At 44.2% G+C, this 23,599-nt stretch overlaps 1 protein-coding gene across 2 annotated transcripts in view; it reads right to left on the bottom strand.

Moving 5' to 3' along the window:
* Positions 1-23,599, bottom strand: part of PRKCB (protein kinase C beta) — a 143,924-nt gene that overhangs the window by 60,136 nt on the left and 60,189 nt on the right. The window contains exons 1-2 of one of the 2 annotated variants that reach the window (XM_069983998.1): positions 20,266-20,291; positions 15,507-15,589 (exon numbers count right to left, since the gene is read on the bottom strand). Coding sequence is in view for 1 of the 2 variants with exons in the window: in XM_069983997.1 (XP_069840098.1) it covers positions 15,507-15,589 (83 nt within the window). In the remaining variant the exon portion in view is untranslated. Of the gene's footprint in view, positions 1-15,506; positions 15,590-20,265; positions 20,292-23,599 lie in introns of those variants that run through there. The other variant, XM_069983997.1, reaches the window with a different exon arrangement.

The following is a 23,599-nucleotide window of genomic DNA, read 5'->3' on the forward strand; positions in this document are numbered from 1 at the left end:
CCGGCAAACATCACATCACAAACATCAGGAATCGCAAGAATCTCCTACAAGCCGTACCAGGCTGAACACTGGCTGGCCTCACACTCAGGGGTAGAGGGAAGGGAGAGCTTTACTGGGTAGTAGGACATTACTATTGGGCCTATATACAGAGCTGTGCATCATACTACATAGAGGACATAAAGTGAGAACAGGACAAGTACATAAAAAAAATGGTCCTGCTTAAAGGATGCAGAGAAGGAATAGAATCAATAATGATAGGGATGATAAGATATGAGATAGTGGGAATGGGTTAAAATAAGACTATGGAGACATTCATATATATATTGGCTATAACTGGCGATAAGTCTGGAAGGGGAAGAGAGGTTTGAGGGCCACAGGATGGGGATCATTGTCTTAGGGTCTGCGTCATTGTGACATATCTACTAGTAAGGACATCTTGCAAATGTTAAGGCTTAAAGGGGTCACATATGGAAAAAGGCACACCATTCAGCTAACTAATATTGTATATCTGCTATCTCCATGTGCTGATCCATTAAGGTATGGCCACTACAAGATGTCTGGAGGCGTCTGGTGACATCTGGCCAAGTCACTACCTTCATCTCTTTGTCCTAAATAATGTCTGTAGTTTGGCCAGGACATTTTCCTGCTGATAGAGGCCGCTGCCATGAAGGTGGGGAATCAGTGTGTACAATGGTTAGGTAGGTGGTACGTTTCACTGTAACATCCACATGATGCCAGGACACAAGGCGTTCAGGAGAACATTGCCCCACCAGCTTGTCTTCTTCCCATAGTGCTTCCTGGCGCCATCTCTTCCTCAGGTACAAACACCAGGTCATCCACATAATGTAAGGCGTGATCAGACCAGGCGTCTTCTTCTACGGCTTTATCCTCCAGTTCTGATGCTCTTGTCCCCACTGTAGACACTTCTGGTTGTGGACTGGAGTCAGCATGGGCGTTCTGAATGGTCAATGGCTACACCGCCCGATACACAGCACGTGTCATGTCCTGAGTGATCTGACTCTTTTCTATTAGACAGCAGTCTGAAGACTAACCTCTCTGGTCTGATCCCATAGAATATGTGCTGTAGAGAACTGTCCACACATCAATGAGCCTTGGGTCCCCATAACCCTATCCCTGTTCCCAGTTATCCTCCCTTGGACATCCTTGGTTGGTACTAACTACAACATACAGGCAACACCCCACAAGACCAACTGTTCTGGAGATGCTCTGACCCCAGCGTCTACACATCAGTACTCGGCTTTTGTCCCAGCCGCTCACATCCTTCTAACATCAATGACTGATCACCAGCTGCCCGATATATCCCCCTCACAGTTGCCACTGTCACCAGATTATAAATGTCACTCCATTCACCAGTCAGTGGGTATAATGTAATGGCTGATTATACATGGTATAGCTGCTGTTATACTACTTGCCCACTGACTCTCATTGCCTCATCCTGAAACACTCTGTACTGCTCGCTGGAAGAGACGGCAGGAGATGACGTCTAATAATGGGAAGATGCTCGAACTTTCTCAGGAGTTTTTAGTTCAAAAAGTTGAAGCCCCTAAGAAAAAGCCATCAGAAAAGAGAACTTTATTGTTTTCACTTCTTCAAATGGCATTTTTCAAGCTGAGAAGAGAAAATCGTGCGTGATCGTTACTAAGCCGTGAGATTTTTCCTCACTATACACTAAAATACACCAAGTACAAAGAAATATCTGAAAAATGGCGACAATAACAGCACAACTAATGTAATATGGTTACAAAATATCTCAGTGATTCGTAGAACTAGAAGGTGACTGCAGCCCAGATCTGAAAAACTAGCCTCTAGTGCTCCCCCTTTGTTGGTGTGCAGTATTACAACTCGGCCCCTATTCACTTTGTGGCGCCTCTGATATCTTTGGATGGAGGCGTGGACAGGAGGGCTTATCTAAGCACTGGGCCGCCATCTTTATCTCTTCATGGCAATGGTTTTCTAAATGGCAGATGGAGCCTTCCACCAGGACAATGCGTAGTATAGTCACTGATATTTGTGGCAGGTTCGGTTTTTGTGACATCACCGGTTTATGGACATTAGGAAGGATCTCTGGTTGTTCTGGAGAAGAGACATGAGCAGGAAGCAGATGGGTTAAGCAGCCTTCTATGTATTCTCCACAAGTATCATATATAAATATATCCACCCCCGGATACTATTCTATTTGCATTTAAAACACAAGGAGCGGGATTTGCAGTTGGCCGCAAAGCGGGATGTCTTATCGAGTTTAGCGGCTGCATTGAGAAATTAATCTGGAGAAGCAGCATCGCAAATGCAATGGAATCGGCACAAGTAGCAGAGCCGGCCATAAATAAGAGATGGGGGTGTCCAAGCCAAATCGCATTATCCCCTCTCTCACTGAATTGCATATACAATGCTCCAGCTAAGAAGGGGTTACAGAAATTCTAGGTAGAGATGGGGGTGGCTGTCAAGGCCAGTCAACAGTATATGGTTCTGTGGTTCTAGGGAAGGGATAGAAAACCTGCGGCCCTACAGCCGTTTCAAAACTACAGTTCCCATCATTCCTGGATAGTAAAGCTTTGGCTGTCCAGGCATGATAGGAATTGTAGTTGTGCAATAGCTGGAGGGATGAAGGTTCCCCATCTCTGTTATACAGAGCACCATGTCCAAGCACAGATATCAGCACTCTCTTTGTATCTATTAAATGGAGTCCCCAGTGTCTGTCGGTAGAGCGGAACATGTTATTGCAGCAGAGCAGAGTTTGTCACTTAAAGGAGAAGTCTGGCGGATTATAAAATCCAGCAGCCGACAGGGGGGATATTGTCCGAGCAGCTGGACCAGCCTTGGGACCCCTGGAGCTGACACGGCACGACCTGGCCGCTCAGCCAGTCAGTGACTGGGAGGGACGCTGCTCCAGTCACTGACTGGCTGAGAGGCCAGGCCATTAGCCGGGACAAGCATCACAACTTGGGGGGGAAAATGGCTTCCAGCGGGGGTCCCGCGGCCAGTCCCGCCGCTCACCGCGGGCACAGGGAGAGGTAAGTTAGTACTCCCAACTCCCAATATGCCCTGACAGCCTTTAACTAGGAAAGAGAAGGAAGTGGAGGAGGACTCCCAAAAGGTGTGGCAAAAGAACAACTCCCAACATGCATTGACAGCGCTCCACTGAAAGAAGGAATAGGGCACTCTATAGATCTTTTCCCCCCAAAACTACAACTTCCAATATACCCTGAGAGTCCTTGGCCGTGGCAGGTAGGGGTAGACTACAGAGCTCAGTGTTCCAACATGTGGCCCCCCAGCTGTTGCACAACTATCCGTGCCCTACACATTAGGAGTTGTAGTTTTGCAATAACCGGAGAGACACAGGTTGGGGAACATTGCCACAGATGACCAGGTGACAGAAAACTTTGCTCTCTGGGAATAAATATGGCGGACAGGAAGAAGATATCAGACAGCTACCCCCTGAAGTGAAATGGCTAAGCTTACAAAACTATGTCCATTCTGGTACAGCCATGTATCCAGGAGAGAGCTCTGGTCGCCCGCCTGATGCTCTGGTCGCCCCCCAGACATCCTGCATCCTCTCCTCCGCTTAATCCAAATTCTTGCACATCTTGGGCGATTGATTGTGTGCTTTGGAGGGCTGATCCCCAGCTGTTCCCGCTCCCTTCTCATCTGCCGTCTTTGCGTGCTTTCTACAATTAATTACTCTCTTTGGTCGGGGAACAAATTACAAGAGACAGCGCTGCCGCCCGCAGCTTGTGCCTCCCTCGATAAGAGCCCGTCTCCATGTCCCCATCCTACCTCCCTAAAACAAATAGACAGGCACCACTGTTATCACCAAAACACAGGAGAGGACCCGGCACAATTCTCATTAGATCTGACTCAATTGAAAGCCCACAGCCCAGTCAGCTGCCGGATCTTCATAATCCCAGACTCCAAAGCTGCTATTTTTATTCCCCAATAGCCTGCTGGTAATTACACTCTTTGCGGCAGCGAGGGAACTCCCCTCCAAGACCCAGTGACCTCGCTGACCCCCCACAAATCACTAATCATTTCATTTCTGATACAATAATGGCTCCCTCCCTCACACACATCTCAATGTAGTCAATGTATTTAAAGGGGTTGTCCAGCTTAGAAAACCAAGTACTGTATTAGGAATCAATTAAGGGAATTCTGTATTAATAGGTGGGTGGGAGGGTCCTCTGTATCCACGTCACACTCAAGAACATCCCTCTCTCTGTCCTGAATTACACAGACAACCCAATGATTTGAATGGGTGCCATGTACTACTTTGCCGTCTATGGCTGAATGTAACCAACTGGTGACTAAATTAGGGCCGTTTCAAATCCATGTCATGTTTTAATGGTGCGTTTACATGGAACGATTAACGGTAAAATTTTCGCAATAACGATCGCATTTGAGTGATAATCGGCTTGTATAAAACACAGTGAACGATCAAGTGACGTAGTTGGAATCGTAGTGAAATCGTAGTTGGTTGATCACTAAAAATTCGTAGATCGCTCTGTGTAAACAGTCTTTCACAGATTCATCCTATGTGTGAGATAGGCTTAAGCGATCTTAAAAACGATTGCAATAACAATTTTTCTAACGAATTTTCTAACGATTTATTCGTCTAAACGCTGATCGTTATAAAAACCAAATAGTTCCTTCAAAATTGGTAAACGATCCATTGGGCGCTTTATGTAAACGGACCATATGACTCGTAAATTTAGTCGGATATTGTCATATTTTGAAAGAGCCCTAACAAGTAGGAATTGTCCAAAATGGTGGACTCTAAGCCCTGACCTCCAAAATAAAAATATGCCCCTAAAACACCACCTGGCACCTGATGAGTGTGCTTACCAGAATAGTAAGAAACCAATGCCAGCATTTATCACCAGGTGTATGGAGCTCGGATCCCCGTATGGTGGTATTATTTCAGCACTGCACGCATATTGAACACAATATAAAAGGGCTCTTTGTGTGTGGTATGCCAGCAGAAGGCTATGATGAAGTATATTACAGTGGTATATCCATTAACTTTAATGGACTGAGGACGGCCTACTAGTGATTGTGTTCTGTTTCCTGAAGGTGTCCTTTTATTTTTTTTTGCTGGACTCAAAAGTGCGCTCTCCTGCGGAAACATTAGCAGATTATGTTCGGTCCATTTAAAGTAAATGGGCCCGTTGTAAAATTATGATTTCATTGGAGAACATCTCTGTGTATACTACATCCAACATGGTGGTCTTGAACTCAATAAAAGAAAGGAAAAACTGCATGCTACAGTGGTCCTGTCCTCTAGAAACATACTATAATAGACCATATTAAGGCATCTCAAGTGCTATCGCGGACCCTTGTTGCTGTTAGAGAGGAGCGCAACTGGAGCATGCTCGATCAGAATTTAAATACCGGTGGTTGAAGTTGTTGGATGTAGCCCTAGAGAGTCATGTATTCCTAGACTCCCTAGGGCTGCATCCAACTTCTTCAGCCACCGGTATTCAAATGCTGAATGATTGGACTTGAGCGTGCTCCAGGTGCATTTATCTCTAGTTGCTGTTACTTTAAAAAAAAAAAAAAAAAAAAACAATTGTCATGTAATACAGAAAAGTAAAAAAACAAAAAAACACACTATCTGAGATGGATTCTATCGTAAGATGGGGAGAAGAGTCAATGAGAAAAGTGCTTAGCCAGTGCAGTGTCCCAGTACCAAAAATCCAGCCTTAAGTTGTTGTGTGGCTGAGGAATACTTTGCTTAGTATTTTAAACAGTGTAGGGTATCACAGGTTAGGTCAGGGATGGGGAACCTTCGGCCCTCCAGCTGTTGCAAAACTACAAGCCAAAGGCTGTCCAGGCATGATGGGAATTGTAGCTTTGCCACAGCTGGAGGTTCAAAGGTTCCCCATCCCTGGGTTAGGCGATAGAGAATGCAAAAGAAAAATTGCTTTCTTTTCTAGTTTGTCCCCTTTTTCTCCATGTAGTGTTAACAGGTCATTGCCCAGGTTCCTAGGCTGTGCAGTCATTTAGGTGGCCGGGATTAGAGGGAGCAGCAACTATGATTTTTATTACCTCACTTCCCTCCCCTGTCTCCCTCTGAGGTCACATACATCTCCAGGGCTTGGATTGTCCCAGGAGACATGTGTGACCTCAGTGGGAGAAACAGCGATGCCGAGCTGATTCAGCTCAGCACTGCAGCGTCCCATACTCACTCCCCTTGGTTTTTTTTTCAGTATCCTGTCTACAGTATTAGTACACTGATCATGAAGTTTCTAGTCACGCCAAGCAAAGAGAGCTGTTTTCCTCTTCAAGACCCCTGAACCTGTTTTGTAGTCAAGTCCCTGCCAACAGTCCAAGGTTCAAGGATAAAGGCCCTATTCGACGGAACGATTATCGGTCGTATCCGGCTGATATTGGCCATTAAGTTAAGAGTCCTCTAGTCCAGGGTTGGATAATCCACTTCAAAGGTCCCCTGGCATCAACTGTTCTATTAGCAGCATACTTAAAGGAACAGTGACCAATAAATTTATTCTTAGTGCTATGGGAGACGGTATGTTTATTAAATTTTTTCACTGAAAAAAAAAACAAAAAAAACTGCTCAGTAAAGTTACTCAGCCATTTTGTTTTTGCTGTTTACTTGATGTAGAGATGTCGAAATAATCATGAGAGCTGCAGTGCGGTCTGCTCCCTGATCTGTATCAGTGAAAAGAGTTGGGCTCCATAGACTTACATTAGGAGCCGAGAGAGGACAGTGCTTAGTGTGGTCTTTTCTCGGCTTGTTCTCATGATTGGTACAGGCCTGAACGCTCAGACTCTGACAGATCAAAGACTTTGACAGTTCTCTATGACATGTCAGTTTTTTATGATGACAGGTCATCAATCCTTTAATACTTAGATTTTTCTTTAACATAGCAAATGCAGAAAAGCAACTTCATAGAACAGTTGCAGACAGCACATGATACGCTTAGGCTAGGTTCACACTGCGTTTTCAGCATCCGTTTAACGGATCCGTTTTTTTTAACGTCCAGAAAAATAGGGTCAGCAACGTTTTTTGGTCCGTTTTGGTCCGCCAAAAAAAACGGATCCGTTTTTTTTTATAATGGAAGTCAATGGAAAAACGGATGCACACAAATGAATCCGTTTTTTGCAATCCGTTTTTCATGCGTTTTTTGCAAAAAACGGATGCGTTAAACGGATGCTGAAAACGCAGTGTGAACCTAGCCTTACTCAGAAACGGTTTAGGCTCAAGGGAATATTGGATAACCTATAGACGTCTGGGAAGGTTAACCATGAAATCACATATCTGTATAATGCAATCATAACAAGACTGTATGAACAGCAGGATCTCGCATCCTAGAATGAGGATTGTACAGGATTAGAAGAACATGGCCGCTTTCTTTAAGAAACAGCACCACATCAGCCCACAAGCTATGTCTGGTACTGGAGTGAGGGAAAAAGGGGTGTAGCTGCAATACCACATACAACCTGCAGGTAGGCGTGGCACTGTTTTCTAATTCTATACAATTTCTAATTCTATACAACCTCTCTAAAGGAGTAGTTCTGGTGCCAGAAAGCGACAGAGATTTGTAATTTACTTCAATTTAAAAATCTCAAGTCTTCCAATACTGATCAGCTGCTGTATGTCCTGCAGGAAGTGGTGTATTCTCTCCAGTCTGACACAGTGCTCTCTGCTGCCACCTCTGTCCATGTCAGGAACTGACCAGAGCAGGAGCAAATACCCAAAGAAAACTTCTCCTAGTCTCCAGGCTGGAAAGAATACACCACTTCCTGCAGGAAATACAGCAGCTAATAAGTACTGGAAGCCTTGTAATTTTTTTTATAGAAGTAAGTTACTTATATCTGGCACTTTTTTAGCATCAGTTGATTAGGAATAAATTATTTTTTAGTGAACTAGGCCTTTAATATCAGTCACAATTATAAAAAAAAAAAATCAGGATGGCACATGGCCATGCCAGATCCCGTCAAGGCCTAATGGCCACAATTACTGGAAGGTAGATAGATTGATTGATCTGATCGATTGATAGATAGGAAATTACAGACAGATTGAATAATAGAAACTCTAGTACGGGACATACTATACATCTTTCCTAAAAATTATGCGTATCCGTACGTTTATTCTGCTGGAGTCAAAAATGTGCGGAAACAGACATGAGCAGACTCCATTTAGTCCATTAAAGTAAATGGGGGAGGATTAGTCACAGGGCAGGATTAGTCACAGTCCAGTGGAGTCATGTTATTCAGGGGGGTACCATGATTTTTGCATTTGCCCTACTACAGTATGCATGGCACTCCAGGGCACAGCTGGCAGGGAGAGATGGGACATAAGGGTTAATGCAATTGTATGTCAGATCCCACGGAGTGATTCGCAGAGCGAGCTGCATATTCCGCTGTGCCACAGCCTTCAAAGCTCCTTAGCGCTTAAACTCTTCTAAGAGGCTTCCCAGCTCACAGAGCACATTAAGTATGAATGGCACCAGATTGCACAGGAGTGAGTGAGGCAGCGGCAGGCGTAACTGTGCTGCACCGCATCCTCCTCTCCTGCCGGGACCACTCCACCGAGGGCTGATGTGGTGGTCTGCCAGATCGGTATGTATGAATAGATAATGGTACATGTGGGATTCTCTATGTGCGCCGCCAGTAACAAAGTTAAGTGACATGCCATTTTATATGAAGGTCTTAAATTGGGGGGGGGGGGGGGGGGGGGGGGGGGGGGGGGCGCGCATGCCAAGTATATTATAAGCCATGATAAGATAATACCCACCATCCCAGGCTGATACAGTACTCCTTTTCATTACAAAAACATTTACTTGTCCAACGAAAATCTGTTTCTTTAAAATCAACTGCTGTCAGAAAAATATACAGATTTGTAATTTACTTCTATTTAAAAATCTCAAAACTTCCCATACTTATCAGCTGCTGTATGTCCTGCAGGAAGTGGTGTATTCTTTCCAATATGACACAGTGCTCTCTGCTGCCACCCCTGTCCGAGACAGCCTGGTTACAGAGGTTGTGGCTACTGGGAGGTTCATGTCACTACGAGTGGTGTAAGGTATATGATGCCACCCTGAGCACCCTCATAGAGAGGAGGGCATATGCTAATATGCCCAAAAACAGGGGGAGGGGCTTTAAATGTTCCACATTTTAGAATTTAAATTACTGCCCAGCAGTCACAATATATTAAAAGAATGATCCCTATATAAGGGGGTCCTCCAATACAGACAATCCCTACTTATTAGAAGGATCCCTTGACAATGAATAGATCAGCGTCTCCCAGCTGTAGTCTGTGGGGAAATATAACACTAAGGGGAAGATTTATCAAACTGGTGTAAAGTAGAATTGTCTTCGTTGCCCCTAGCAACCAATCAGATTCCACTTTTCATTCCTCACAGATTCTTTGAAAAATTAAAAGGTGGAATCTGATTAGTTGCTAGGGGCAACTGAGCATTCTACTTTACAGCAGTTTAATAAATCTCCCTTTAAGTGTTTTGTTTCCCTGCAGCACCACTACAGGTGAAATGATACATTACACTGCCTCCATTCACACCAATGGGTTGAGTACAGTACAACAGGACGGAATAGGTCCTCCAGAGCGACAGACACTCTTTGGAACCATTCTTTTCTCAAGAGACATGGCAGCAGAGAGCACTGTGCCAGACTGGAGAGAATACACCACTTCCTGCAGGCCATATAGCAGCTGATAAGTACTGGAAGACTGGAGATTTTTTAATAGAAGTAAATTACAAATCTATATAACTTTCTGAAACTAGTTAAGATTTGCACTGGATAACCCCTTTAAGGTTCCACTAAGTATACTGTACAAGATTAAAATGGTACATAGAAAATCATATTATCCCCAACCCCTTTAAATCCATTCAAAGCGTAAATGTTACTGCTATCTCCTCTGGCATGCCTAGCTCCTTCCATAACGTACATAAGATGGAGAATGGGACACAATGGGCCCTGCAGTTTTGTATACATAGAGCCCATATAATCTGAATGCCATGTGGCACCCAAAAGGCTATCCCCCCACGCCAACCGCTAACACTAGGAAAATCCTCCCCGCCAGTTGGCCTCTGCCTCTCTAATGTGAAGCGTTGAGATTACTCCTCTGGTTACACGCCGTTTGCCCTCTCGCTGTAATCCAAGCAGTATTTCATCACCGCGCTGTGCCCGTGTTACGTCTTCAGCGCTCCCCTGTGTCAGGCCGCTCACCACAGGTCTCCATTAAATAAATGACCTTGTGGCTGAGATTAAGATGACAACGCTTGGGACTGATGATGTCCCTTTATTATAGGCCGTAGGTATGCCGTATAGAAAATCTGATTGTCCCAGACCACGTCCCTTCACCATGTAACGCCAGTCTAACATGGTGGCCCTGTCTTTTAAAGGGATTATGCAAGATTAAAACATTGCTGCTTCGTTTCAGAAACAGCGCCACCCTTGTCTGCAGTTTTTGTGTGGTATTGCAGCTCCAATTTATTAATTTTTTTAAAAATAAAATAGAGCCAAGTTGTAATACCACACATACAACCTGAGGACAAGGGTGGTGCCTTATTATGAAAGAAAGCAGCCATGTTTTTCTAATCCTGGATAACCCCTTTAAAAAATATGCACATCAGTGATCCCTGTGCCCTCATGACCCTGCCCATGATTGTCCCTCCTTAGAGCACATTAGCCTTTACAAGACAGCACAAGACTGACTGGAGATGCTTTGAGCCACTCGTCTATACATCACAGTCACTCACATCCTTACCTTCTGCTTTCAACAACAACTTAAAAGGACTGGCTGATCACAATGGCCTAATATACCCAGTCCCTGGCAGCCACAGGGTGGGTTTGGGTGCCAGCCTCCCCTGATACACAGCGCCTCTGTGACAAGCTTTATTCTGACAGATTGGACGATTTTTCGGCGATTAACGATAAACGATCTCAAATGACCACTATGACGAACGATTTTAATCGTTCACCCTATTACACAGGAGGATGATCTCCTGTACTGCCGACCTGCATAACATAATAAATAAGTGTTCCCACCCCAGTCACTGTGTTATAACTCATTAAAGGGGAAAAAGGTATTATACGCACAGAGTATTATTAAAAAAAAAAAAAAATGTATTGTCAAGTATTAACAATTTTGTCCAAAATTTTGCACCATGCACAATCAGCGTAATTCTCTGGACAAAAACAATGCTAGACATGGGATGCTGCTAAACCCAGTCGGATTATAAATGTATTACTTATCCAGCACTGACCCCAAGTTACATCCTGTATCATACTGCAGAGCTGCACTCACTATTCTGCTGGTGGAGTCACTGTGTACATACATTACTTATCCTGTACTGATCCTGAGTTACATCCTGTATTATACTCCAGAGCTGCACTCACTATTCTGCTGGTAAGGTCACTGTGTACATAAATTACATTACTTATCCTGTACTGATCCTGAGTTATATCCTGTATTATACTCCAGAGCTGCACTGTGCACACCCATTACAATACCTGATGCCATATCAGTGGCGTTTACCTGTGGCAGAACTATATACTGTAGTTCCCCACTCCTACCTACAGGGTGCAGCATTTAGAGGCATGTGATGAGGCTTCAGCTATTTACAGTGCAGAATAAAGGGAGGATTTTGCACAGTTCTGAGGCTTAAATCATAGACGTTCAGCTGTGTCTTAATATTGTAGAGGCCTCAGGTCCCAACCGCCTACAAGACTTAATTAAGACACTACGTTATCTGTACAAAGCCGTCCCGGCCGTCACAGACACAGAACACATGTAGCAGTGCTACAGGCTGCCAATCCAAAAATAAAGGAGGCAGCCATGTGAAAGCGGAACCCGACGTGTGCCTACTTCTTCTTATCCACACCATCGCAGCCTGCCAGACCCCCCAATACACCATGACATCATAGGCCGCAGCCCAATAGGAATATTTATAGATGGAAAAGAATCACAGTATGGTACCAAAGTCCCCCTTCCCCCAAACACATGGGGTGCACAAACTTTTGTATGTCTTGGCTGACAAGGATGACCTCAGGCTGAGGGATTAAAGCATTCCTGATGACCCTGGCTCCTCTGCATGCAGTCCGTGCATTCTCTCAATGTGGCGTAATGTGTTTTTCATGCGTTGATCATTGGATGTTGTATAATGTAGACCCATATGTAGGATTAGGTGAGCAATGAGCAGCTAAATGCTTAAAGGAGTAGTACACACTTTGAAAAAAATAAATATACTTTCTTCAAAACACAGCGCCCCACCTGTCCACAGGTGGTGTGCGGTACTGCAGCTTAGCCCCATTCATGTTTTTCAATACCAGGCACAACATATAGACAGGTTTGGCGTTGTTTCTGGAAGAAGGCCGCCATATTGTTTTTCTGATCTTGTACAACACTGTTAGGTAACATTTTATCCATTTGTTTAATTTGACAGACCCCTTTAAATTTTAAGGTTTTTTCAGGAAAAAAAAAAAACTATTCACAGTCTTATCAATAGTTGATCAGCAAGTTTGTCTCTATTCCCTGTGTAGTGCATAGTGCAGCCAAAGCTCCTATCAGGGTATGTGCACACTACGGAACCTGGGCAGATTCTGCAGCTTGCCTCCGCTCGCATCTCTGCCTGTGCCACAGACTCTATTCTATGGTCAGGCAGATTCCGCCATCCGCTTCAAAGAATGAACCCGTTCGTTCGTCCGGCGGAATCTGCCTGACCATGGAATGGAGACTATGGCCCATGCGGAGATGTGCGCGACAGCGAGCTGCGAAATCCGCGGTGGGTGATCCACCCGGGTTCTGTAGTGTGCATAAACCCTTAAAGTGAACCTCTGGTGGTGCCACTACACAGGGAATGGAGTCTCTGTTCTCTATGTACTGATCGTGGGGGTATCGCTTATCAAATACTGATAGCTTATCAATAATTTATCATGGAAACCCACTTCACGCCATATATAAAATGCCCTAATAACGATTAGCCGCTCAGGGCACTGGCCCTCAATGATTGGCACTCTCTAAGTTGAGGTGTGCTTCCTATACACGCCATGAACACAAAAGAAGACCTTCACATAATGCACAAGTTTAGATGAGTAGAGTGCACAATAATTGGACTATTGCCTCCAAAAAATGAGCTGATCACAGCAATCAACTAGTGAATTTGACATCAAATGTTCATTTTCCCTACAGCACCCCCACAGGTGAAAAGAAGCATTACACGACTTGTTGAAATCAATAGATGTGTAATGCATCACTGTCGTAGGTCCTCCATGGAGGCAAATGTAAGAGAATATTATTAGGGCAACTTCTAGATGGCATAGTTACAAGGGGTTTATCTGCTAACAGATTTGGCTTTATCACCAAAAAGGGTTCCTTTTAGCAATCTGAAATCACAAGACCATGCAAAAAGTATAAACCATAGGGATCCACCACTTCAGGTCTGGACGACAACCATGGTCATGTGATACATTTCAGATGCTAATAGAGGCCTTCGAGATAAAAAGGCGAAACTGATACACTGTGTTAAACCTAATGGAAGCCCTGTGTGGGCGGAGCTTGATATTGGATCCACTATTTGCTCTGGATCCCTATGTCATGCCCCGCCCCCGAGGTCCTGGTGAAGGCATAAAACAGTGTGTTATATTTGTTTGCTGGTCCTTTTAGTTTCATTACTGAATAACTTGTACATTAGCTGTATGCAGGTGCAATATTACATGGCTAGATGGCAACTGTGGAGGGGCATACTGCAAGGCTTCCAGGGTGACGATGCCGATGTGTACCATGCATCTGAAAGAAGTATCAGAATACAATCATGCAGCAGCAGAGAAATCTCACGTGTCCATCGCTCCACTGACCTTGCAAGCCTAATAAGAATGAGCGATACCAGTGGGTAAGTATATACAGTATATCACAACGGCATATGTAAAGTAAAGGTGATCAATTTCCATCCGCTATAGGTATCTGACTGACTGCGCTCTAATCCCATTACCACAATAAGTATATACAGAATTTTCTTACCTCGCTGTCTAGAATCCAGTACCTCGCTGTGGAGTATAATTCAGTCATTTCAATTTCCTATTATACATGGAACACAATTACACTGCTCAGGCGAAGCCTGCATGTGATTCACCCCAGGGTTCACTGCCACGCGGGATGTGATATAGCGGGCTGTCCGCAATGTTATACTTCATATACTGCATTCAATTTATCTCAAGACGACATCCCTTTCTATATATCCCATATAGATATTATAGAGATGGTCTATACATGGGACCTTCTGCTTTGAGCCTGAGCTAAAAGAGACTCATAACAAATGGCTCTTGGCTTGAGGAGCCCAGCCCACCCATGAATAACTTGGTCAGTCATCTATGGGTGTCTTGTAATACTACATCTGACCTGTAGTGGCCACTGCAGGGGAAATGTTTTTGCAGAGATCAAGTGATAACAGTGATCACTAGCGATTAGAGAGTCCAGACACAGGTTGATCAGCTGATAGTTCCACTGACTCCTATATTAAAGATATATATTTATCATCTTTATGAAACATCTGTCATCTTTTTTACTTTATTTGTCAAAAATAAAAAATAAAAAAAATTACAAAAAGTAGAAATAGGGTTTTTCGGTTAAAAAACTTTTTGATCATATAAATTAGAAAAAAAAAAAATCTACCAGTGTATATATCTCTAACCATATTAATGAACGTCGCATGCTACCCTAAAGGTGCCCATATACATAAGTGCTGTCAGCCGGTTCATTTTCCATCAGCTCTCTCTCCCAGTTCCCTCCATGCACATGAAGATTCAGCTCAGCCAAGCGTCCGTGTGTTTTGATTGCCAGACTCCTCTACTGGCGACTTATCTCTCTGAGAACAAAAGGATCAAGCAGCTGCAATCCAATAGGCTTGATAATTCTCTCCCGTAATGTTGGGGAGTTGAGAAGCCTCTATATGTGTTAGAAAGAGACGCTCCCCCCGAAACTGGTCAATTTGGCCAACTCGCCTCAGACTACCCCTTTAAGTAGGCAACAAGATAAATCACAGATACCTGCTGATCAAATTTAACACTGAAAAAGCTCAGTTCATACAGTGGGGCTCCTTGTGTGGGTTTAATAGAAAACCATATTTTCATACTATCCCCAAAGACCCTTCCTTCGCTCGGAGAGCGTCCGTCAATCATCACGTGGCTGTAGTTGTGCAATGTGCAATTTCCAGGCTTAATATAGAAATGTAATCATTACTCTGTAAGCATATGCTGCAGCGTCTGTCTATCAGGATGTTTTCCATCTCTCTGACTAGTCGCGTTTTGGAATCGGTTCAATTTGGACTATGTTCACGCCGTACACTTGAGAGCTAGAGCGATCCGATTCAGTAACACCGAGCCTCGTGCTAAATCAATTTCATTCAATTTGTTAAAATCAATTATATAATCCAGAAAGTTTGACAATGCGGCACTTGCCGGTTACTCCATTGTACCTGTACTATAGAGCCAGGGTCCATGTCTTTTGTACTTACGTCAGATGCAGGTCCCTTATCGGCACCGGGGCAGGAGAATGTGACAAATTCATGGCAGCGTTTGTGCACCACAAAGCAGCAAACTGTAAAAGGGAGAGAGAAAAGGTGAGACATTGATCTCATTCTATTGTTCACTGTTATCAGCCACAAGCAACTTGTCCTATAAAGCTCCAGCACCTTATAATCTGAGGATTTTAAATTGTTCTAAGTCAGGGATGGGGAAAATTCAGCCCTCCAGCTGTTACAGAACTACAATTCCCATCATGTCCAGGAATGATGAGATCTGTAGTTTTGCAAAAGCTGGAGGGCTGAAGGTTCTCCATCTTTGTTCTAGTTGCAGAATTTCAGGAATTGGTCGCAGAGCAACATGACAGCCGGAGCACCATCATGAATGAGGAAGCCACTCATGGGTCACTTCCGCTCCTGGCATTCAGCTCTATGGGCAGAGACCAGACCTGTAAAACTATATTTAGGCTGTATTCACATGCAGCAGATATTTCCCCTATTGTATGGTTTACCAAAATGGGACTTGCAACAAACCTGGATTACAATTTAGGGAGATCTCAATTTCGAAGTGTCATTAAAAAAAAAAAATTTTTTTTTTTTTTTTTGCAGAAATCAATAGTACAGGCGATTTAAGAAAACTTTGTAATTGGGTTTATTAGCCAAAAATGCATTTTTATCATGAAAAAGCAGTTTGAAGCTCTCCCCCCTGTCTTGATTGTTCTCTATGGAAAGGGGAGAGATGAGGCACCAATACAGGACAACAAAGAGTTAATTTACAGCTACATCACCAGGCTCTCTCCTCTGACATCAGCAGTGACCTTTCTGACCTCTGAATAGAGGCTTTCAGCGGCTCCCTGTGGTGTAATCCTTTTTGTTCTCTGCTCTCTGCTGCCGACTAATCCCCCTCCTTCCTCCTCCCCCTCCCCTCTTCATAGAACAGACAGGATCCGACTGATGTAAAACAGTCGAGATTTCCTGATTCTGAGCAGTGGATGACAGAAAGGAGGGGGGGGGGGGGGGGCGGACACCTGGGAAATGTCTTTTTAAATACAGATAATGGCATATTAGCCTAATAAACCCAATTACAACATTTCTTAAAATGGCCTGGACTATTGATTTGTGCAAAAAATTTTTTTACGACAGTGACTCTTCAAGCCATGGGTCTCCAAACTGCGGCCCTCCAGCTGTTGCGAAACTACAACTCCCATCATGCCTGGACAGCTAAAGCTTTGGATTTGGCTGTCCAGGCATGATGGGAAATGTAGTTTTGCAACAGCTGGAGGGCCGCAGTTTGGAGACCCATGCTTTAAACTATAGTAGCCACAAAGAGGCCCTGTTTTGCTGGAGGACCCTGCATTCTATTTATTTTGATGAGAACTGCGTAATACCTAATTTCTCCTGTGGAGGCACTGTAGAGAAACAGAACACTTGCTGCCAGGTTCCTCCACAGATCACAGGTGATCACCGGGAAACAGAGCAGTCTTTGAACAACATAAAACTGGGGTATTGCCAATAGTGGACAGCCCCTTTAAATAGGAGATTGAGCTTAGGTTCTATAACAACTAGCCATTACAGACATCGCACGGTTAGAGACCGCTGTGTTGCACTGCATGGCAGCTGATGACGTGAATGGGGCCGTGACTCACATACTCACAAACCAGTCACCACTAATCCATCTAAGATGGACCTACGTTTGAGTTTTGCAACGCAAACCCATTTACTTTCACAGCAGCACATACTTGGCTGTGTGACCTGTGTCATATAACCCTAGCCTAAGGCGGCTTGAGTCCATGCGGCATATGCTACATCCCAAATAAATGTGGTCACCCTGCGCCCCTCAAGTTACAGTAACATAATAGTCGGCACAAATCCAAACACGCAGGATTTCTCAGTGACTACATTCAATCATGATTTCCAGGGCGGCATTACAATCATGTAAGTTACCATGCAATGTTCACCAGGAGCATGGCATGTTACAGGACGATTATAACAATTCAGTCCATCCTATGACCAGGACCGGAACAATGAAGGTTCCTGCCCGATAACAGCAAGCAGAGGTCTTGAAATCCCTATGGAAGGGATACAGAATGCAAATAACTGTATTCCATCGCTTTATTTTCCGACACAGATATCCCTTTAAGAAACACCGGCCTTTGTTAGTGATAATACTATGGCCAGTGACAAACAATAGATGTCTACCTGACAGCTCACAGCGGGGAATGCCACCCCTGTAAATGGCGGGTGCCCTCTGCGGCTGACCCTCCATCGCCGCTCACCCACTGCTTGCATTCATTACCATTTTGTTGATTTTTTCAGGCTGACTGGCGCAGAATGGGCCTCTTAGAAGTCGGCCGCCCCCTGCTACAGTCTTATGTTACACCTTTCCTTGCAACCCTTTGAGGTTCCATTTCAGACTTAATAATTGAACACACCATTAAAAATACATCTACTTGTCACCTCCCAGCCTCTCAGGGGCACCTGGCATCATCCTCGGCCGCGCCGCTGCATCCCGAGCTGCATGGTGAGATTAATAATTGCATCTTTACAGGAGACAAGGGCTTTATCACATGCGGCTGGCACTGGCAGCCTTCTATGGTGGAAAGCCTCTTTGGGGACGGGCCGCACTATATGGCAGTCTGCCAACGCCTAACATTAGCCCAATACGTTATATTAATTTACAAGCAGGCAAATAACATATAAACGTTATATGTGTCCCAGCGGCATTCTTCCTGAGACAAGTCTGGCCACTGTTATAGCTCATCTGATCCCATACTGCTGCTCTACAACAGGCACATTTACCCTTCAGAGCTGTGGGAAAGCTGGGTGAACAGGATTAGTAATGGCGGTAATAGTGTTTCATAAAAGCAGATATATAAACTACATGAAAAATCCTATAGGAGCTGTACGGCTGCCATTTTTGTCCTTTTTAAGGGGTGACAGTAAAGCTATGGTAACACAGGATCCCGAAATCCACACCTAAATTTCAACAGAATCCACATCACATTACACTGGTAATGTTAATGATTTTTATACCCATTTATATACCGCGAAGGGCCCCATAGTAAATTCCAATTTTAAAATTCTTCTCTGAATTTCCTGGGGAAAAAAAAACATAAATGTCATGCAGTGTGAACATAACCTAGAAGCGGGATATGGCGGTACATACCCAAGTATCATGATCGTGATATGGCTTGGTATATGGAGACTTTACAGTACAGGGGTCAAACCTTTGGCCCTCCGGTTGTTGCAAAACTACAATTCCCATCATGCCTGGACAGCCACTGCTAAGAGGGTTTAGTCTATTGTAGTAGAGACCAACAGTAAGCGGTTTGGGTTGGGGTGAGTAGTTAGACCCAAAGGATGGTGTTCAAAATAGACACCTTAGAAGATTATAGTATACATATATAGTAGTCTGCTATCTGTATCCACACAAGGCCTCAATTATAACCAAAACACCTGACAAACCAGAAGAGGATATGCTGTCAATAGGAAGTCTCAGTAGTGCAGCCTCAGGCTTCGGGCCTGTAAATCCAAGGGATCATATCTCAGTACAAAAGACAGATATTAGAAAACAGCGTTCCCCGTCCTGTAGCCTTTGTGGTCACAGGCCATACAACTGGCATCATGGCACTTCCGCTAAGCGCTGATGCCAGTAGTAACAACGTATGTGACCAATAAGACCCCCTAATGGCTAATGCCATGTGATCATTCATGTTAAGCATATGGTCCTATGTAACTGAATAGTGTCACCCCTCATATCAGCAAAACCCTATTTTAGTAGAAACTGCGTGCGGACGTGTGGTTACTCGTGTTACGTCGGCGTCCCTTTAAAATATTCAACGTTATAACCTCTATCTTAAAAAGTGGGGGCTCCCCAGGGTCCTCATGTATATTTAAAGACATCCCTGCATGAAATAATGGGAAGTAAAGAGAAGATGTCAGACACAAGGGCACTGGTACAGACATGACGGAGATGCCTTCAGGGTATAATAGAAGTCAGCAAGTGTAAAGCACAGATGAATGCCAGCGCCAGGCCGTGCCGTGAGGGGCCCGGTGCTCACAGGGCATTTGTATTCCTCCAGCACAGATATTTGCACTGTAACATTTGTCTGGCTATTACCATTCCAGTCACAGCGCTGTCCCCATTCCCAGAATATTTTTTTTAATATCTCCATGTGAATGTTATTTCAGCTTTGTAACTTTTCTGTGGAAAATTACGATTTATTCAGACGACCTGGTAGCACCTATGGTATGGGGGAAAGATGGAAGTCTAGTATGTCATTAGAAGGGATACCCTGATGTACATGTATGTGACCGCTCAGGGGGTCCATTCCTATATTCGTGTCCATGGACTATGGTGTTACAAGTCAGGGCCCACAACCTACACATATGTGTGGTGGAGGGGCACGCTGTGACACTGTCACACCCAAATATACCCCAATCCAGCCCTACATATGGTTAATGCATTGCATTTATGGACTATGGCGGGTCTGACTAACCATCTAATGCAGAGATGGGGAACCTTCAGACCTAAAGCTGTTGCAAAACTACAAATCCCATCATGCCTGGACAGCCAAAGCTTTAGCTTTGGCTGTCCAGGCATGATGGGAATTGTAGTCTTGCAACAGCTGGAGGGTTGTAGGTTCCCCATCCATGTCCTCCTGACTTAAAAATTCAGGAAACAGAAATGTAGGGAATGGTCCCCAATAATTTTGATCCCAGGGCAATGAGAGAAAGTGTGGCAGCTGCCTACCCCTCCTCCACCAACGCCAACACAAACTCTTAATAGGGGGGATAGCTGTCAGCCAGCCACATGAGTGGTGCCACATTGAATTCCATTTATTTAAACAGAATACATGCAAGACCTATACCTAAAAGTGATGCTAAAATGTTCTGGCAGTAGCTTATCCCCTTTACTCTACTGCATTAAAGGGGTTGTTCACCAAAAATGTTTTACTTTCAAATCAACTGGTACCCGGAGATTTGTAATTTACTTTTATTAAAAATCTCAACTCTTCCAGTACTTATCACCTGCTGTATGTCCTGCAGGAAGTGGTGTATACTTTCCAGTCTGGAAAACAGGAGATGTTTTCTATGTGTATTTGCTACTGATCTGGACAGATCCTGACATGGACAGAGGTATCAGCAGAGAGCACTGTGAAAGACTGGAGAAAATACACCACTTCCTGCAGGACATACAGCAGCTGATAAGTACTGGAATACTAGAGATTTTTTTAAAGTGAAGTAAATTACAAAATCTCTGGCACCAGTTGACTTGAAATAATTTTTTTTCCATGAACAACCCCTTTAAAAGGGGTTATCCAGGATGGGAAACACATAGCAGTTTCCTTCTAGAAACAGTGGCACTATTGTGTATAGTATAGAACTGGAGCCTAGAAATAAATGGAACAGAGTTGTAATATCCAACACAACCTGAGGACAAGAGTGGAGCTATATAAGGGGAAAAAAAACAGCTCTGTTTTTCTAATACTGGATAATCCCTATACAGCTTGCACACAACTCATGGATGCACATTAGTTAAGAGGGGGGGGTCTAGATAGATCGCTAGTAACGCAGAACTTCCAGACTTTTTCAGAAACTTTTTCCCATGCTGCTCTGAGGCCGTTGGGAAGGAAGGGGTCATGAACGTTTGTGCTTTTCCACATTCAGCGCAAATTCTAATGGAAACGGCAGAACAGAAGTCATAGTGAAACAAAGCAATCCTCAGCGTATAATTGGAATCAGAGTGTCAGTCCCGGCATCTGGATAATTCTCCGCTCCCTTAATATACTGCAACCCTGGAACAAACCTGATCGGAATTCAAGAGGCAGCCTTGAACTCTGCGTAATGCGGATACACGGGGGACGTGTAAAAAGCGCCGCATTCCAATTATAAGCGGAGCGGCCGGGCCCCGCTGCTCAAGATTTGGTTGCCCAATTAGACGGTTAATTTGTAATTCCTATTATTATTTGGATAATCAACTTATCAGACATACACTGAGGGATGCGGGCGGCCGGTGCCCACCAGGGACGAGGACAGGATGGCATAAGAGCCCTGTCATTTATGAAAAGCAGACATGGGAACCACCTGGTACGCGAAGCGGATTGGATAATTACTATAACTGGCCATCAAGTGCCAAGGCGGTAATAGAAGATGTGAGGCCCCAAGACGCCTCAGCGGGGATTAAGCTAGGAAACTGTCAATTAGGAAAGTAGATGGCTCCTTAAATCCTTGAGTCGCCCTCTTCTGTCAAGTCATGGAAAAGTCTACTAAGCCGCTTCTTAGCGATATCTGTAATTGGGAAAAACTAGATGACAACCAATATGGCCACCATTAAAAGAATGTAATCAGCTTTTCCAGATTCCAGAATAGCATATCAGCCTAGATAACCAATTCCTTCCGTAGCGAGATAGAAGTGGGAAAACTGGGTGGGAACCAGCAACAGATACTGGGTGGGATCCAGGAACAGATGCAATACAAACATCTGGATAAAACTTAAAAGGAAAGTCATCCAATCCCTCCATTATAGAAGCATACCCGATGACTAAGTAGATTACAGGGTGTCCCGTTGCAAGGATCAGCTGGTAAAATTCAGCATCAACTCTTTAATTTCCCTACAGCGCCTCCACAGGGGGGTTCGAGCATTACAAATTCTCAATTTGAAAGTGTCTTCATAGCTGCTCTTCACGCTGGCTCCCAGTAGACGAGACACCCTGTTCAGGCTCCTCCACCTTAGAATACCTTCATCTAGGAGTAAACAGACTCCAATAGGGCAAGTACATACAAGATCCTTAATGGGTTAACGTGAGTATGTGACCTTGTTGCATCACTACCCATCAATCTCCCCTTCCCTCTACTTCCTTATAGGAATAATAAATCTAATGTCAGCAGCTGGTTATAACATACCCATACTATTATAAGATAAGTTACGGCCATTGATCGCCTACAAATGTCAGGGATTTCGGAGGTTCTCAACTATGGAGATATGCAAGATGAAATAGTGATTACAGAGGCAGGGATCCAATTGGAGAACACTCTGCTGAATGGCTGATAGCAGAGAGCAATAAAGTGAAATTAAAGGATATCTAATGGTGGTTTTACACAGAGCGATAATTCGCCCGATAACGCGATTAACGATTTTGAATGAACAATGTTGTTATTATAAAGATCAGCGTTTAGACGGAACGATACATTGTACGGAAAAATCGTTATGTGATCGTTTTGCGATCGCTTAAGCCTATCTCACACATAGGTGAAATAAATGAAAGAATGTTTACACGGAACGATCTTTTTGTGCGAACGATCAACGACGATTTGAGAACATGTTGAAAGATCAAAATGAACGATTTCTCGCTTATCGCTTGATCGTTCGCTGCGTTTACACGTACGATTATCGCTCGAATTCGATCGTTATCGTGCAAATTCGAACGATAAATCGTTTCGTGTAAAACCACCATAAGAGATGAGGCTTTGGGTCCTGTTTCCCTTTAAGGTGGTAAGAAGATTGTGGACGACCTCTTTTCTAGAATAACACTTAGCACTGCATATACAATATAATCTAACCAGTGTTGCCAACCTACGGCTCTCCAGCTGTTGTTAAAGCGACTCTGTACCCACAATCTCCCCCCCAAATCGCTTGTACATAGCTGCTTTTAATCCAAGATCTGTCCTGGGGTCCGTTCGGCAGGTGATGCAGTTATTGTCCTAAAAAGCAACTTTTAAACTTGCAGCCCTGTGTCAAATTGGCATGGCGTAGAGTGTGTGTACCCTAGGCCTGCACCGCCTCTCCATCCCTCCTCCTCCTCATTAGGAATGCCCTTGGGCAGGATTTCTCCTATTCATCACTAGTCTGAACACTGCACATGTGCTGGATCATTAAGGCACCTGTGCATTGTTCAGACAAGCGATGATTAGGAGAAATACTGCTTGGGGCATTTCTAATGGTGAAGAGGGTGGGGAGGAGGGACGGGTGGGCATCGCAGGCCAAGGGTACAGACACTCTAGGCCACGCCAATTTGACACAGGGCTGCAAGTTTAAGAATCCTTTTTTAGGACAATAACTGCATTACCTGCCAAACGCACCCCAG

The sequence above is a fragment of the Dendropsophus ebraccatus genome, chromosome 9 (genome assembly GCF_027789765.1).
Source record: "Dendropsophus ebraccatus isolate aDenEbr1 chromosome 9, aDenEbr1.pat, whole genome shotgun sequence".
In the NCBI taxonomy this organism is placed as follows: Eukaryota; Metazoa; Chordata; class Amphibia; order Anura; family Hylidae; genus Dendropsophus; species Dendropsophus ebraccatus.